The sequence below is a fragment of the Artemia franciscana genome, unplaced genomic scaffold (genome assembly GCF_032884065.1).
Source record: "Artemia franciscana unplaced genomic scaffold, ASM3288406v1 PGA_scaffold_56, whole genome shotgun sequence".
Lineage (NCBI taxonomy): Eukaryota > Metazoa > Arthropoda > Branchiopoda > Anostraca > Artemiidae > Artemia > Artemia franciscana.
Window position 1 is genome coordinate 404,775 of NW_027062696.1, and position 14,262 is coordinate 419,036.

General features: G+C 35.8%; 1 protein-coding gene across 3 annotated transcripts in view; it reads left to right on the forward strand.

Moving 5' to 3' along the window:
- LOC136042025 (uncharacterized) overlaps nucleotides 1–14,262 on the forward strand; it is a 118,820-nt gene that overhangs the window by 59,985 nt on the left and 44,573 nt on the right. For 2 of the 3 annotated variants that reach the window (XM_065726881.1, XM_065726879.1), the window contains one exon: nucleotides 9,214–9,347. In XM_065726881.1, coding sequence (XP_065582953.1) covers nucleotides 9,225–9,347 — 123 coding nt within the window. In that variant the 5' untranslated portion in view covers nucleotides 9,214–9,224. Of the gene's footprint in view, nucleotides 1–91; nucleotides 263–9,213; nucleotides 9,348–14,262 lie in introns of those variants that run through there. The other variant, XM_065726880.1, reaches the window with a different exon arrangement.

The window sequence follows — 14,262 nt, forward strand, 5'->3', positions numbered from 1 at the left end:
CTAATATTCCTTGCGCGTCTTTGGTCCTTCTCTTGTACAATCTTGGAAATTCAGGAACACAGTTATAAAATTAACTTAGTTTGAAATTGAAGATAATATTGGAAACAAAGGCTTCCTGGAAATTCAAGTGTGTTTGTGCAATGAACTTTTTAATAGGTGTTAATAAAAAAGAAAAAATTGAAAAAGGATAATCTGATGAAGGAACCATTTTTTGCAACGTTCATTGGAATATTTTTTGTTTGGCCAGCTTTTGAATGTAGATGTGGGTTCTTTATCTTTCATTTTTTTTCAATTTTAGTTTTAGTTTATTCATTAGTAGTATTGGATATTCATAACAAAAACTTATTAGTTAGGGCCAGTATTTTCAAAAGATTTTTAAATTGTCAATTCGTTAAGGCCATAGAAGTTAATAAAAAGAATTTGAGATATGTTAAAATCTTAAAATTGGCCATTTTTCGTAAGATTAAAGCTAGCCTTCGAACTAAAATGATAAGGGGTCAAATTTGATGATATTAGTTAAGGATTGCTTTAAGAATCAATTAATGGATCACCAATCGATTTACTTTATGCTTGAAAGCCATGTATTCGAAAGAAAGAAAATATTTTTGTAATTTATTGAATATTAGACTAACGAGATTGGATAGATCATTTATAGCATAATTCTACATAAAAGGTGAAATTTGACAAGTTCGAAGCGATTAAATCTAAACGGGAGCAGTATCTTGAAAAACCTTTGTTATGGTTATTTTAGCTAGTTCAGTAAAGATACCTTGAACCAAGATTAGCAGTGATATATTCCATTGTCTTTGCCCCCCCCCCTGGATAAAGAAGCGTAGAAAAAATAAATGCAAAAATCTGAATGCTGACTAGGATTAAATATCAATATGTACTTCATGAATTCCATTTCTACGCACAAGGAAGATAGAAAAAACTTTTCCGATTCATCCCAGCCAAGATTGGTTTTAAAGGACCCATGCAGTATATTTTAAAAAAGTTTCATAAAACGAATTTAATACAGACTATAATTTCTTTGGGAGTAGAGCTTGAAGAAAAATTTACGAAATGCGACGTTTCCCACATTGAAGGAACATTTTACATCAAAAACGAAATGGACAGGCAAAACGTACTTTAAAGTTTTCTAAATTCTGTTTGGTCAAAAAGTCTTATGGCTTTGTAATTTCATCATTTATTTTTTTATTATTTATATTTATCTTAAAATTCAAATGATACATTTTCTATGGTATTAGAGGTTAAAACCAAGAGCTGTACGGCATGGGTACTGCAAAATGTTGCAACAGACTTTATTTGCAGCTTTTGACAAACTACTGCGTTAGTAATTTTTTTTTTTTTTTGACTTTTTACTATCAATTAAATGCTATGCTTTGTCAACCCTTCGAAACATATAAAGTAATGTGCTAAAGAAAAAATTGTTTTTTGAAGAAAAATGATTTTTCTAGTCAATTAATTTGAAAAACCTTTCCCAAAAAATAAGTTTTTTACTTTTAAAATAAAATAGTTCCATTAGACCAAAATAGAGCAGAAAGAAAGTCAAACAATCTTTCAAGAGTAAAACTGCCATAAATGACCATAAAAAAAACAAAAAAAAAACCGAAACCAACAGAAATTACAATAAATAACTTAGTCAAACTTGAAAAGAGCAGACATAAACATAGCAGAGCTGGCAATCGCCATGCCTTCTCAAGACCAGAACATAATTCACACATTACTGAAAACAAAATACTTTTTAAGTGTTTCCACTTTTTTTTAACTTGAATAAATAAAAAATTGTTAAGGCATTAAGGAATAAATATCAGCATATGTATTTTAAACCGTCAGTCCAAATTCATTTTTTGTTTTTTATCAGTAAATTGTAGATTATGTTCCAGTGTTGAGACGGCATGGGGGTTGTCAGCCCTACTCATGTTAATTTCTGCTCTTTTTAAGTTTGAGTCGGTTATTTATTGCAATTTCTGTTCGTTTCGGGTTTCTTTTTTTTTATTATTGAGGGTGATTTATGGCAGTTTTACCATTGGAAGATTATTTGACTTTCTTTCTGCTCTATTATGGTTTAATGGAGTTCTTTAATTTTCTTTGAAAAATTTATTTTGTAGAAAACTTTTTTAATTGATTTATGTTTTTTTTTATTGACATAGTCTTTTTCATGAGAAAAAATATTTTATATCTTTTCGGTTTTTCAAACAGTTCGTGGTAACGAACTGTAGTAAGGAGCGACCCGGGTCAATAGTAAACGAAACTCTAAAAAACGGAAGTTTGATACTAAGAGATACGCTAAAAGAATCGGATTTCTTATGCTGATTTTAAATATATAAGTCTCATCAAATTTAGTCTTACTCATCAAAAGTTACGAGCCTGAGAAAATTTGCTTTATTTTGGAAATTAGGGAGAAACATCCCCTAAAAGTCATATAATCTTTACGGGCTGTTCCCTTCTCAGCGCCCTGCTCTTCACGCTAAAGTTTTTTACTGTTTAATAAAGTAGAATTGAGAGAGAGTCAAACTGCAGTGTAAAGAGTGGGGTGTTGAGAAGGGAACAGGCTGTTTCATACACGGAGTAATTTTTGTTTGTTTTAAGTTTTATTGTCGCTCCTTACTTTCAGTTAAAAAAAACTAGGTTTTTTTTTATTTCTATAAGGATCCTTTGTTTTGCTTGTTATTTATATGTTGGAGAACTTCTACCAACAAATTTTAACATCATACACCCTTCTGACCTCGAGGGCCAAACAGAATCATTTTTGGTTTTGGACTATGGAAAATAGACAATTGTCTGTCTTCGTGTATCGTTTCTCCCAACTATTGTGGGGCTTTGCCAATATCAAATGTACGAAAAGAACACAGGACCCTTATAAGGCCTTTAAAAGACTTCTTGAACTATGTAGTTTATAGGTTAAATATATCACTTAGCTCAGAGACTATATGACTGCTTGAACAAATTTCCAAAACTCTATCAACAAAAGAAACTTTCACACTTCGTTTCACTGAACGACGGTGGTTTCAAAGGAAATGTAAATGATGGTCATCGTGTATCAAAATTCCTATAAATGGAAAATTCAAGGCTGGAAACCACCTTAAAATCAGGACGTCCTAGAATAGAAGCTTCTTTGAATCTTCTGTCTCCATTGTAAATCGTAAAGCGGTATAACAAGTATTCTAGTACCACTACTACTACTACTTACAACAACTCACCGCAGCACCAGGCCGCCTGATGCCAACACAGCTACTACATCCCACATTCCAATCCATTCATAGCCTCCCTCCTTACACCCTCCCAAGAAGTTCCTATTTCCCTTAAATCTTTGCTTACGACTTTCTGCCACCCAAACCGAGGACGACTTACTTTCCGTTTAGCCCTAGACGGTTGGCTGAAAAAGGCAAACCTTGGCAGCCTGTCGTCATTTATCCGTAGAGTGTGCCCTAGCCATTTCAACCTTTTTCTCAAATTTTGCGTTGACAATCCTTTAAAACAGGATTTTTGACGAAATACGTATGGAAAGCTGTGTTGTGGTTCTTCAAAAGTGAGCTTTTCGTCCGATCAACCCGACCAAACGCGAAACTTGTGACTATGTGTCATGCTGCTTGGAATACGCTCCCTGAGTCACCTAAAAGTATTATTTCGTACCTTTTGGAAAATTATAAAGATTTCGTTTTTTTCTTTTTTAATGCCACTATGTAATGGATGTCTATCGGCCAAGATAGCAATGTGTGATGGCATTGTTTACTAATCACGATAGTTTGCTTTTGTTGGTTAATGGTGAGTATCGTGCCGGGGCAGTAGTTCGTCATTTTCTGTTTTAACCGTACGTTTTTTCGGTGTTTTTTTGTGATAAGTTTTGCTCTTTTTTTTCTCCCGGCATTCCTGGCCATAGAGCCTTTGGGATTATGACATCTTATTTGTTTTTTTCTTTTGTTATTTAAGTATATTATTCAACAAATCTAGCTATCTGCTCGTCTTTGTTCCAATTCAGCAAAGTCTCTTCAGCTATAGCATTTTCCCTCCAATTAGATTTATTAGTTTATTTCTAGCAGCATCTCTATCAAACACGTAAAAATGACAGTTTTCTGGTTTGAGAGATCCTTCAGTCTGTGATTAATGAGGGACAACCATTAGTCATTTCCTTACAATTTTCGTTTTCGTTTTTACAAAGACCTTTAAGTCTTCTAGGGACAATGCTAAAAGAAAGAAGTTTTATAATCTAATTTTTGGGAATAAATTGATCATATAAGGAGAAAGCTTTGTTTATTAGGAAATAGTTTCAATCAGAAACTTCGTTTCCATGGATAATAATACACACATTCTTAAATTCAACAAAGGATGAAGCAGCTGTTTACGATCAGTAGGTGTGGTTCGGCCCATTGCGGTATGGGAAGAGGGATGGTTAAATGTAGCTCAGGCCAAAGGGTGGCCTAGAATAATAACTTTAATTATTTGAAATTATAATCATGCTTGATAATTTATTATTTGGTCTTTTTATTTGATATTTTAACTATTTTATGATAATTATTCAAAAACTGTGTATATATTCTATAATTTATATAATTGATGATTGCTTGTATAGTTAAATAATTTGATACTTAAAATCCTTCCAGTGCCCCCATAGCAGTGGAGAAAAAAAAATAGGAAACATCAGTGCGACCCATGCAAAAAAGTGATTTTCCTAGTTGTTCAAGTCAGGGGACAAAATTTTCCTAAATGGTTTTTGATCATGACAATTCCAATGGTTTACTGTTTGTTTCGATCCAATACTAGTTTTCTGGGGCTTTTGGGAAATTTTTTAGAATTCCCATAAATTCGTTTAAAAATAGCCTTTTACTGCTAAGATTAATCGAGATAATAGATACCATAGCTGAATTAGGTACAACAGTAATTTTTCTCACTAGCTACTTCTTATTAAAACACATTTCTTTTATTTTTGGTTACTATGGGGCCTGGTTCGTTTTTTACTAGGTTGCAACCACTGCTACAACCGCGGTGATTATAATATGATTCATTTAAAGAAGTTTTATCATTAAGGTGAGATTCTGAACCCATAATTGTTTTGCCCCCCCCCCCCCGCATCATTGATCAAAAAGGAATGGGGAGTATCCAGAAGCGTAAAATGTCAAAACAATGAGGGCTGATATTGCATTAATTTCCTGCTACCTGTTTTTTTTATGTGGTAGTCGTTATCGCTGTGGGCGAGAATTTGGGTAAACTATCATTTTGATAAGTTTTAGCTTGCTGTGATTCCTACTTTCTGTGAACTTGTCAATCGTTCCCACAAATAAAAAAAGAAGAAGAAAAGAAAACGTTATCTTAGAGTCGATATCTACCAAAATAATTGATAAGTGTTCGCAACTCAGCCAATCACTAATCTTCAGCCCTGAAAGCAGTCGTATGACTTCACATGACGGGTATCTGGAGCCAAGCGAGTATTATTCATTACACATACTCTCTGTGTTTTAAGTGAAATGGTGACGAAATGTGTTCATAGATTGGTAAGTCTAACCTGTTTTCCATCAGGACAGGGAAAGCGAGCTGGAGCTGTCCGAAAAATATTTTTCAGGGGTGGGGTGTAAGGGCCTTTGGATTTTTGCTTGGGGGACGGGATCTCAATAATTTTCTCTCCGGTCCTAAGAAAATAATGTTCGTTATATTCTCTTTTTTAATACCCGTCGTCCTACTGGCTCTGCTGTTAACCTTTCATGTTTAATGAATCATTTGAGAGGATTATTTTTGTCATCTTCCAAAGCTTCCAGATAAAAAGTAACCTTAGACATACAATAAATTATTGAGAGTTTTTTTTTCATGTGAAGTAAGAAGTGGTAATTTAGAATGTAAGTAATTTAGTGGTAAGTAAGAAGTCTAATTTAATTTGATTGATATCATTTCTGTACTTTAAAATGGTCTTTGATGTTAGAAAAGCTCTCTTTAGAAAGATTATAAAAATTTTGAAATAATTGCAGTTGCAACAAATTATAAACTGACATAACAGGTACAGGTAGGCTACTGGTACAGTTTTATTTGGCTTTGTTTTTTAAATATTAAAAAAACCTAATTTCCTTGGACCATTTGCTTTATTCGAGATCGGCGGAAGAAAACACTACATAAAAAACTAAAATGACTAATGTATGAGAGTTCGTTGCTCGTTACTAACGTCTGCAGTGCCGCGTTGACTTTGAAACACGAGTGAACAAACGAGCAGAATAACGGACACTTGATTTTATCACTAAAAGAATATGACAGATTGGCTGGAAGAAAGGGCTATTCTTGCACCTAGAACTGATTGCATAGAGGAAAAAAATGATCCTTTGTTAGCAAGAATCCCAGGAGAAAAAAAACACTGTCATGATAGAATTACGGACCTAACTAGACTGTCGTATTTTCTATAGATCTCAAGAATTCCCTGGAGTCGTCCTGATTTTCATCAAATCTTCTAAAGCTGAAAGTTGGATGGTTATTATGTTACTAAAAAGTCTTAACCCCCTTAGCTTCAGCAGTGGTACTAGATTAAAAATTCTTAAAATACCTGAGAATATGAGGAGGGTGATACGACATTTGGGGTTCATGAGGATGAAATGGGACCCATGTTGACTCACTTTACCTTCGGTGAAAACTAGACGAAGATCTATCTTTGCTTGGCAGCGACGGAGGAAAGGATTGTTGACATCACCAAACACGATCTCAGCTACAGGCTCCTCTGCAATTTTTGGCCAATCCTTATCCTAGCGATGGCCGTTATGGCGGAAACCATCCCAAGAATCTAGATCATTCTTAAATGTCCACCAGAAATTCTATCTCTGGCCACTAGGTCTCCATTTCCCAGTTGGAACGGGGTCACAATTGAACAGACCATGGTATATGGTTCTGGCTGGCCGTTGTAACGTTCGTCCAAAGAATGGGAATAATAAAAATGACTGCTTCCGAGCTTTATAAATTCAACTGAGTACAATTCCCTGTATAATTAGGTTCGACCGTCTTTATCAATAAGTTACAAGGCCAGACTTTGAAGTTTTAACTCTTTCTGGGTCCTTGCCCTTTCGAATGTCATAATGCGATCTTGAACACTATTTTAGAAAAGTCTGGGATGTTCGAATTTCTAAATCGTAGCAATCCGATCGCAGTTATGACACTCCCTATGATAGTAAAAACGCTACAAATAAGGTCGTAGCGGACGTAACATTTTTATGGCACTTGGTATTAACCAAGTGACATATAGCAATCGCCAATTCTGTCGGTCTGTCTGTCGGTCCAGGTTTTGCTACTTTAGGCACTTCCAGGTAAGCTAGGACGATGAAATTTGGCAGGCGTATCAGGGAAGGGACCAGCTTAAATTAGAAATAGTCGTTTTCCCAATTTGACCATCTGGGGGAGGGGGGAGTGGGGGGCCGGTTAATTCGGAAAAAATAGAAAAAATGAAGTATTTTTAACTTATGAATGGGTGATGGGATCTTAATGAAATTTGATGTTTGGAATGATATTGTTTCTCAGAGCTCTCATTTTAATTCCTGACCGGCTCTGATGACATGGGGGGGTTGGAGGGGGGAAACCTAAAATCTTGGAAAACACTTAGAGTGGAAGGATCGGGATGAAACTTAATGGGAAAAATAAGATCAAGTCCCAGATACATGATTGAAATAATCGGAATGGATCCGCTCTCTTTGGGGTTGTTGGGGGGGGGGGGTAATTCTGAAAAATTAGAAAAAATGAGGTATTTTTAACTTACGAACGGGTGATCGGATCTCAATGAAATTTGATATTTAGAAGGATATCGTGTCTTAGAGCTCTTATTTTAAATCCCGACCGGATCTGGTGACATTGGGGGGGAGTTGGGAGGGGGAAACCTAAAACTTGGAAAACACTTAGAGTGGAGGGATTGGGATAAAACTTGGTGAAAAAAATAATCACGAATCCTAGATACATGATTGACATAACCGGAATGGATCCGCTCTCTTTGGGGTAGTTGGGGGAGGGGTTAATTCTGAAAAATAAGAAAAAATTAGGAATTTTTAACCTACGAACGGCTTATCGGATCTCAATGAAACTTCATATTTAGAAGGACCTCGTAACTCAGATCTCTTATTTTAAATCTCAACCGGATCAAGCGTAATTGGTGTGGGGGCAGTTGGGGGGGGGACCGGAAATCTTAGAAAATACTTAAAGCGGTGAGATCAGGATGAAACTGGATGGGAAGAATAAAAACCTGTCTAAGATACGTGACTGACATAACCGGACCGAATATACTCTTTTTGGTGGAATTGAAGGGGGGGGTAATTTTGAAAATTGAGGTATTTGTAACTTACAAAAGGGTGACCAGATCTTAATTAAATTTGATATTTAGAAGGATCTTGTGCTTTAAAGTTCTTATTTTAAGTTCCGACCAGATCCTTTGACGTTGGGGGAAGTTGGAGGGGGAAACCGGAATTCTTGGAAAACGTGAAAATTGGGGTATTTTTATCTTACGAATAGATGATCGGATCTTAATGAAATTTGATTTTTAAAAAGAATTCATGTCTCAGAGCTCTTATTTCAAATCTCGACCAGATCGTTTGACATTGGGGGGAGTTGGAGGGGGAAATCTTGGAAAAACACTTGGAGTTTAGGAATCGGGATGAAGCTTGGTGGATAGAATAAACAAATGTCCCTGATACGTGATTGACAGAATCGTACTGGATTCGCTCTCTTTGGGGGAGTTGGGAGGAGGGGTTCAGTGATTTGGCGAGTTTGGTGCTTCTGGATGTGCGAGGACGATGAAAATTGATAGGCGTGTCAGGGAGCTGCACAATTCGACTTGATAAAGTCGTTTTCCCAGATTCGACCATCTGGGGGGCTAAAGGGAGAGGAAAAATTAGAAAAAATTAGGTATTTATAACTTACGAGTGGGTGATCGGATCTTAATGAATGTTGATATTTAGAAGGACATCGTGACTCAGAGCTCTTATTTTAAGTCCTGACCGGCATTAAGCCTTTTATTTTCCTTTTTAGATCAATCTATTGATTCATAGAATTTTTTTAGAGCTCATACCGTATGATCTCTTGGCTCTTAGCTCTTCTCGCCTCGTCACAAGTGCCATATGAGGTCTTAGCTCTTGTTTCAAATAAGCTTGTGTTTCAGACAGGCTAATTGAAATTTTGGCAACCCAAATCTTCTTAGTTTCTTTCTTTTTTAGCTCTTGTCTTTTAACTTGTATCATCCTAACACTTTCAAATTTCATTTAGATCACCGGCAAATGGATTACTATGTGTCACGAAGTTTCGTGATTCCCAAATTTGAAAATACATCTTACGTAGCAGCTACCAGCGGAAAAATTGCATCGTTGCCATGTAAAGTCAAATCGCTTGGAAACAAGACGGTGAGTATTCCTCCATTTATTCCGTTTAAAAATTATGTAAGTGTCCTGGTCTTATATAAAGAAAAACGACCTCATTTCTAAGGAAAACAGTTATTGTAGAATTATTTTTTGTCAAAGAAACGAACTCGAGAATATTTCGTGAAAGGAAATCCGATAAACATAAATAAAGAGGCAGCTGCTTATTATCCTACTTTAATTTTGGTTTCTCGTCGGCCAAATTTCTGAATTTAGTTTTTCAGAATTGAACTACGAGTCAACAAAAATAAATCATGCATTTCATAATAAGATTTAGTAATTAAGGTTGTGGCGTGGCTATTGAGAGTGGCAACCTGGTTCTGCAATCACGGAGAGAAGAACTTCTTCGCTCTCTCAACTGTTTGTATTATGACCTCTGAAATGTAACTTTTATTAGATGACTCAGAAGAAAAACTCAGAAAAAGAGCAACGGATGACACGAAATGTATCTATCCACCATAAATTTTATTTACACATCTTTTCAATTCTTATTTGGGCCCTAGTTTGATTTTTATGTTAGATGTTCGAAAGGAGTTACAAAATTGTTATTGACTTTTGCAGTGTTTTTAAAGATTTCAGATATTTTGTAACAAACTAAGGTTTTGGCTATTCTATTGAGAGTGGTAATTTTTGGCAATCAACGTTACTTTTATTTCAAGACGCACATGAATGGTTTGTTTAAGAAAAGGACATTGTTAAAAAGCAAAAAATAACAAATTAAATTTCATCACTATTCTGCTGTCTTCATTGACAGACGTGTCGTTTATTTTATAGAAAATTTATTCCATGACCCATAATGAGTACAAATACGCATTACAAATTGTATCAACCACAGAAAAGGAATGCATGACTTGAAATCTATAAAAGTAATAAGAAGACGGTTTATTTACCTCCAAGGTGGTCACCAAGGCTTCTGTTTTGGGGGAGGGGCTGTCAATGCATTAAGCTTGATTGAGAAGAGTTTTTGTTTAAGTCCTATTTCACTACACTGGATTAAAAGCCTACATTTATCATGAAAATTTATATGTTGTATTTTACTTTTCTCACATTGATTTTTCTCCGTGTGGAATAACACCAAATGCCAAAGATCCTACGCCCAAAACGAAAAAATTTCAACAGAATTATTTGCTTCTGGGTGCTAGTGCTGCGTCATTTTGAAGATAATATCTTATCCAATGTTTTCAAACTAAGCAGGACAAAGAATAGGTGAAAGAAAGGCTACCCTTATCTTTTTCACCGTCCAGATGTGATAACTATAATGAGTATGTATGGGCCCGTCTGAAATTGTTCGATGTTTATAAGAAAGTGGAGAGCCTTATCTTATACTCGTAGATAACTGGATGCGTATATTTTGGGATCTGCATGTTTCAACCCTGACCATAAGGATAGTCCTGGCTGAAGTTTTATAGTGTTGTTGCTGTATTGATTTCCTCGAGAAAATAACTGTAGTTGACAGCTAAGTCAATACGGCGTTCTTTTTATCCTTTGTGTTTGAAAATTGTGTTGGGTTTATTGCTATTTAATGTCTTGTTTGATCTAAATATTGTTGCAATTCCACTGATAGCCTGCCATCATTCGTCTCCGATAGGTTCACCACCAGGTGCTCATTTAACATACGGTTTTGGAAAATAACAAATCCTAAACGAGGTTAGTCTAAAATTTCTAGGCATGGCATCATTTTGAAGCATTGCATTTTAAAATGTCTTTATTTAATAAAATCATCAAAACCCTTGACTAGAGATTCGCAGGCCCCCATCTGTAATAACAAAGATGTTTTCACTTGGGCATCACAAAATAAAACTGCAGAATTGGAGCCACAAAGTAAATCATAGAAACTTCGCCATGTTTAAAACTTCCAGAGTAAATAAAAGCTCATCCATAACATTCTATAAAAATGCCACCATTTGTGTTGGGTCCAAAAATATTTTTCCGTACTCTTTAAAAGGTGCTTTTCTTGTCAAATATTTCGTTTTAGGAAGGTTATCATGGACATCATTCATTATCCAAAAGTGGTTGCGATTAAGAAAGGTTAGAAGCTACTGCCATATTTACCATTGCTTTTCATTGCTTCCACAGCATATTATTTAAATTGTGATCTTCTCCAAGCTCGATGCAAGATAATTTGGAAAAAAATCAGCTTGGATTTAAGAAAGTTCATGGTTTTGTAGAGGCTCTTCCTCTTTCACTAACGTACTGATGGACTCAGAGAGAAAGCCACTATAGAATTATCGGAAGTTTTCAATAGTGTCAATTACATGAACCAGCAATGAATGCTTTGCTGTACAGGGATGTGGGTGGGATCATAATGAACTCTCAAATTCTGGTACAATCATTTAAAGGTTACTGCTAAATGGACAGATGTCATATCTAAGGCCAATAATGCAAGGAGATATGAGGCAAGGCAGCGTTCTTATTCCTCTCATCTTTAAACCTGTAATCATTCAGACTCTGGAAGGCAGCTAACCGTGTCTTCTATTTACGGTACCAGCTTCCTTTAGGATATGTAACTGGATATGTTTCCTAGTTAATAGCTAACTTTGGTTAAACTAACCTAGGTTAATGAAATCTAAAATCAACCGTCTGATTATCTGTGTGTGTGTGTTAGTTCTTTCTGAGCTACGGTTTCTCTTTTGTCTCTTTATTTTGAGCATTTTTAGCCTTTCGCAGCTGTGCGTTGCCTGAAACTTATTATTCGGTGTGTTTAGTTTGATATTCGGGCTTTTCTCAGTTAGATTTCTTAGTCTTTCACAGGTTTGTGTTGTGTATGGGATGTTAAGTTTGGTTTTGGGACGTTTAGTCTGCCATTTCGGGCCTTTCTGTGCTAGGTTCCTTAGCCTTTCGTGGGTGTGTGTTGTCTGATACATATGATTTTCGGTGTTTAGTTTGCGATGAGCTAGATTTCCTAGCCATTCTTAGGTGTGTTATGTCTAAAACTTATGATTTGGGTTGTTTAGTCAGATATTTGGGTTTTTATCAGATTTCTTAGCATTTCGTTGGTGTGTGTTGTCTGAAACTTAAGATATACGGTTTCTGGTTTGGTTTTTCATAGTTTGACCTGTCAGAAACTTATTGTTTGGTATCGTTAGCTGGTTCATCATGGCTTTTCTGAGCTAGGTTTCTCAGACTTATGCAACTGTGCTTGGTTTTTAGTCTTGCGTAGGTGTATCACTTATGAATTGGGTGTTTAGTTTGCCATTTCCAGGCTTTCTGGGCTTGGTTTCTTAACCTTTCGTTGGTGAGTGTTGTCTGAAATTTATGAATCGGGTTATTTAGTCGGCTATTTTGGGCCTATTCTGCTAGGTTTCTTAGCCTTTCGTAGGTGTGTGTTGTCCGAAACGTGTAATTCGAGATGTTTAGTTTTCTATTCTTAGGGTTTCGTAGGCGTGGGCTGTCTGAAACCTATGGCTTTGGGTGTTTGGTTTGCTATTAATCAACCTTATGACCTGGATTTCTTAGCCTTTCGTAGTTTAGGTTTAGGTGTTTAGTTTGCTATTAACTTATCTTATGATCTAGAGATTCCGTAGCATTTCGTAGGTGTATATTGTCTGAAATTGATCATTTGGGGTGTTTAGTTTTCTGAGCTTTTCTGAGCTAGAATTCCTAGCCTTTCGTTGGTGTGTGTTGTCTCAAACCTATGATTTAGGATGTTTAGTTTGGGTTTCCCATGGTTTGACTCTTTCTGAAATTTATGATTTGGGATCTTTATCTTGCTAATTTGGACTTTTCTTAACGTGGTTTCATTCCCTAAGATTTGGGAATGTTTAGCTTGCTAATTAGGGCTTTTCGGATATAGTTTTCTTAGGTCTTTTTATGTGTCTTATATTTTAGCTTGCTATTTCATGCCTTTCACTGCTAGATTTCCTAGCCTTTCGGAGGTGTGTATTTTCTGAAACTAGATTTATTAGAATTTCATGGTGGTTGTTGTCTGAAACTACTGTTGTGTGAGGTTTATTCTAGCTTTTCGTCGTTTGTCTTGTTTGAAAATCATGATTTTGGGAGTTTAGTTATGTTATTTCAGGCCTTTCTGAGCTGGGTTTCCTAGTCTTTTGTATACGTGTATGGTCTGAATTTTGGGATTTGGGTGTTTTAGTTTGCTATTCGGGATATCCTGACCTACATTTCTTAGGCTTTCTTTGGTGGGTTATGGCTGAAGTCTACTATATGGGGTATTGATTCTGGTATTTCGCAGTTTGACTTGTCTGAAATTCATCATTTTGGAAGTTTAGTTATGTTACTTCAGGCCTTTCTGAGCTGGTTTTTTTTAGCTTTTTGTAGGTGTGTGTTATCTGACACCTATGGTTTTGGGTTTTTAATTTTCTACGATGAGGGGGGGGGGCTTCTTGAGAAGAAAGGAATCATGTTTCACACTTGAAAAATTTATTAGTTAAAAAATCCGAGTCCTAAAAATAGGTCGATAAAAGTTGTTTTTCTAAAAGAAAAAATCACAGCTAACATATATTTAGCCTTTTCATTTTCATACTGAAAAAAAGCGAAACAAAATTTGTTGTTAAAAGTATATACAATGTCTTTCAATGATGTGAAAAAAAGTTGAAGAAATTTTCAAAAGAAGTTTCCCTCTCCTTAAAAAAGTTGACCACCCCTCCTAAGAGAGTTACTCTTAATCTTTCCTCCCACCCCTTTCAAATAAAGGTTGTATCCCCCTCCCATTCTCTGATCGTCTTTTGGACGTGGAATCCTTGCTTGTAAAACGCTCATGGAACCTGTTATCTTACAGTTCAGAATATACAGGTTAAACATGTGAAGACAGGGAATTCTTTCCAACTTGTATGCGAGCCAAGTAAGAGTTCATTGCCTCTTGTTGCCTTTAAAGACTTGCCAGAAGACTTCCTCCTCCAGACAACAGTCCATAAAAAAAGGTTAAACATATGGGCGGCGATCT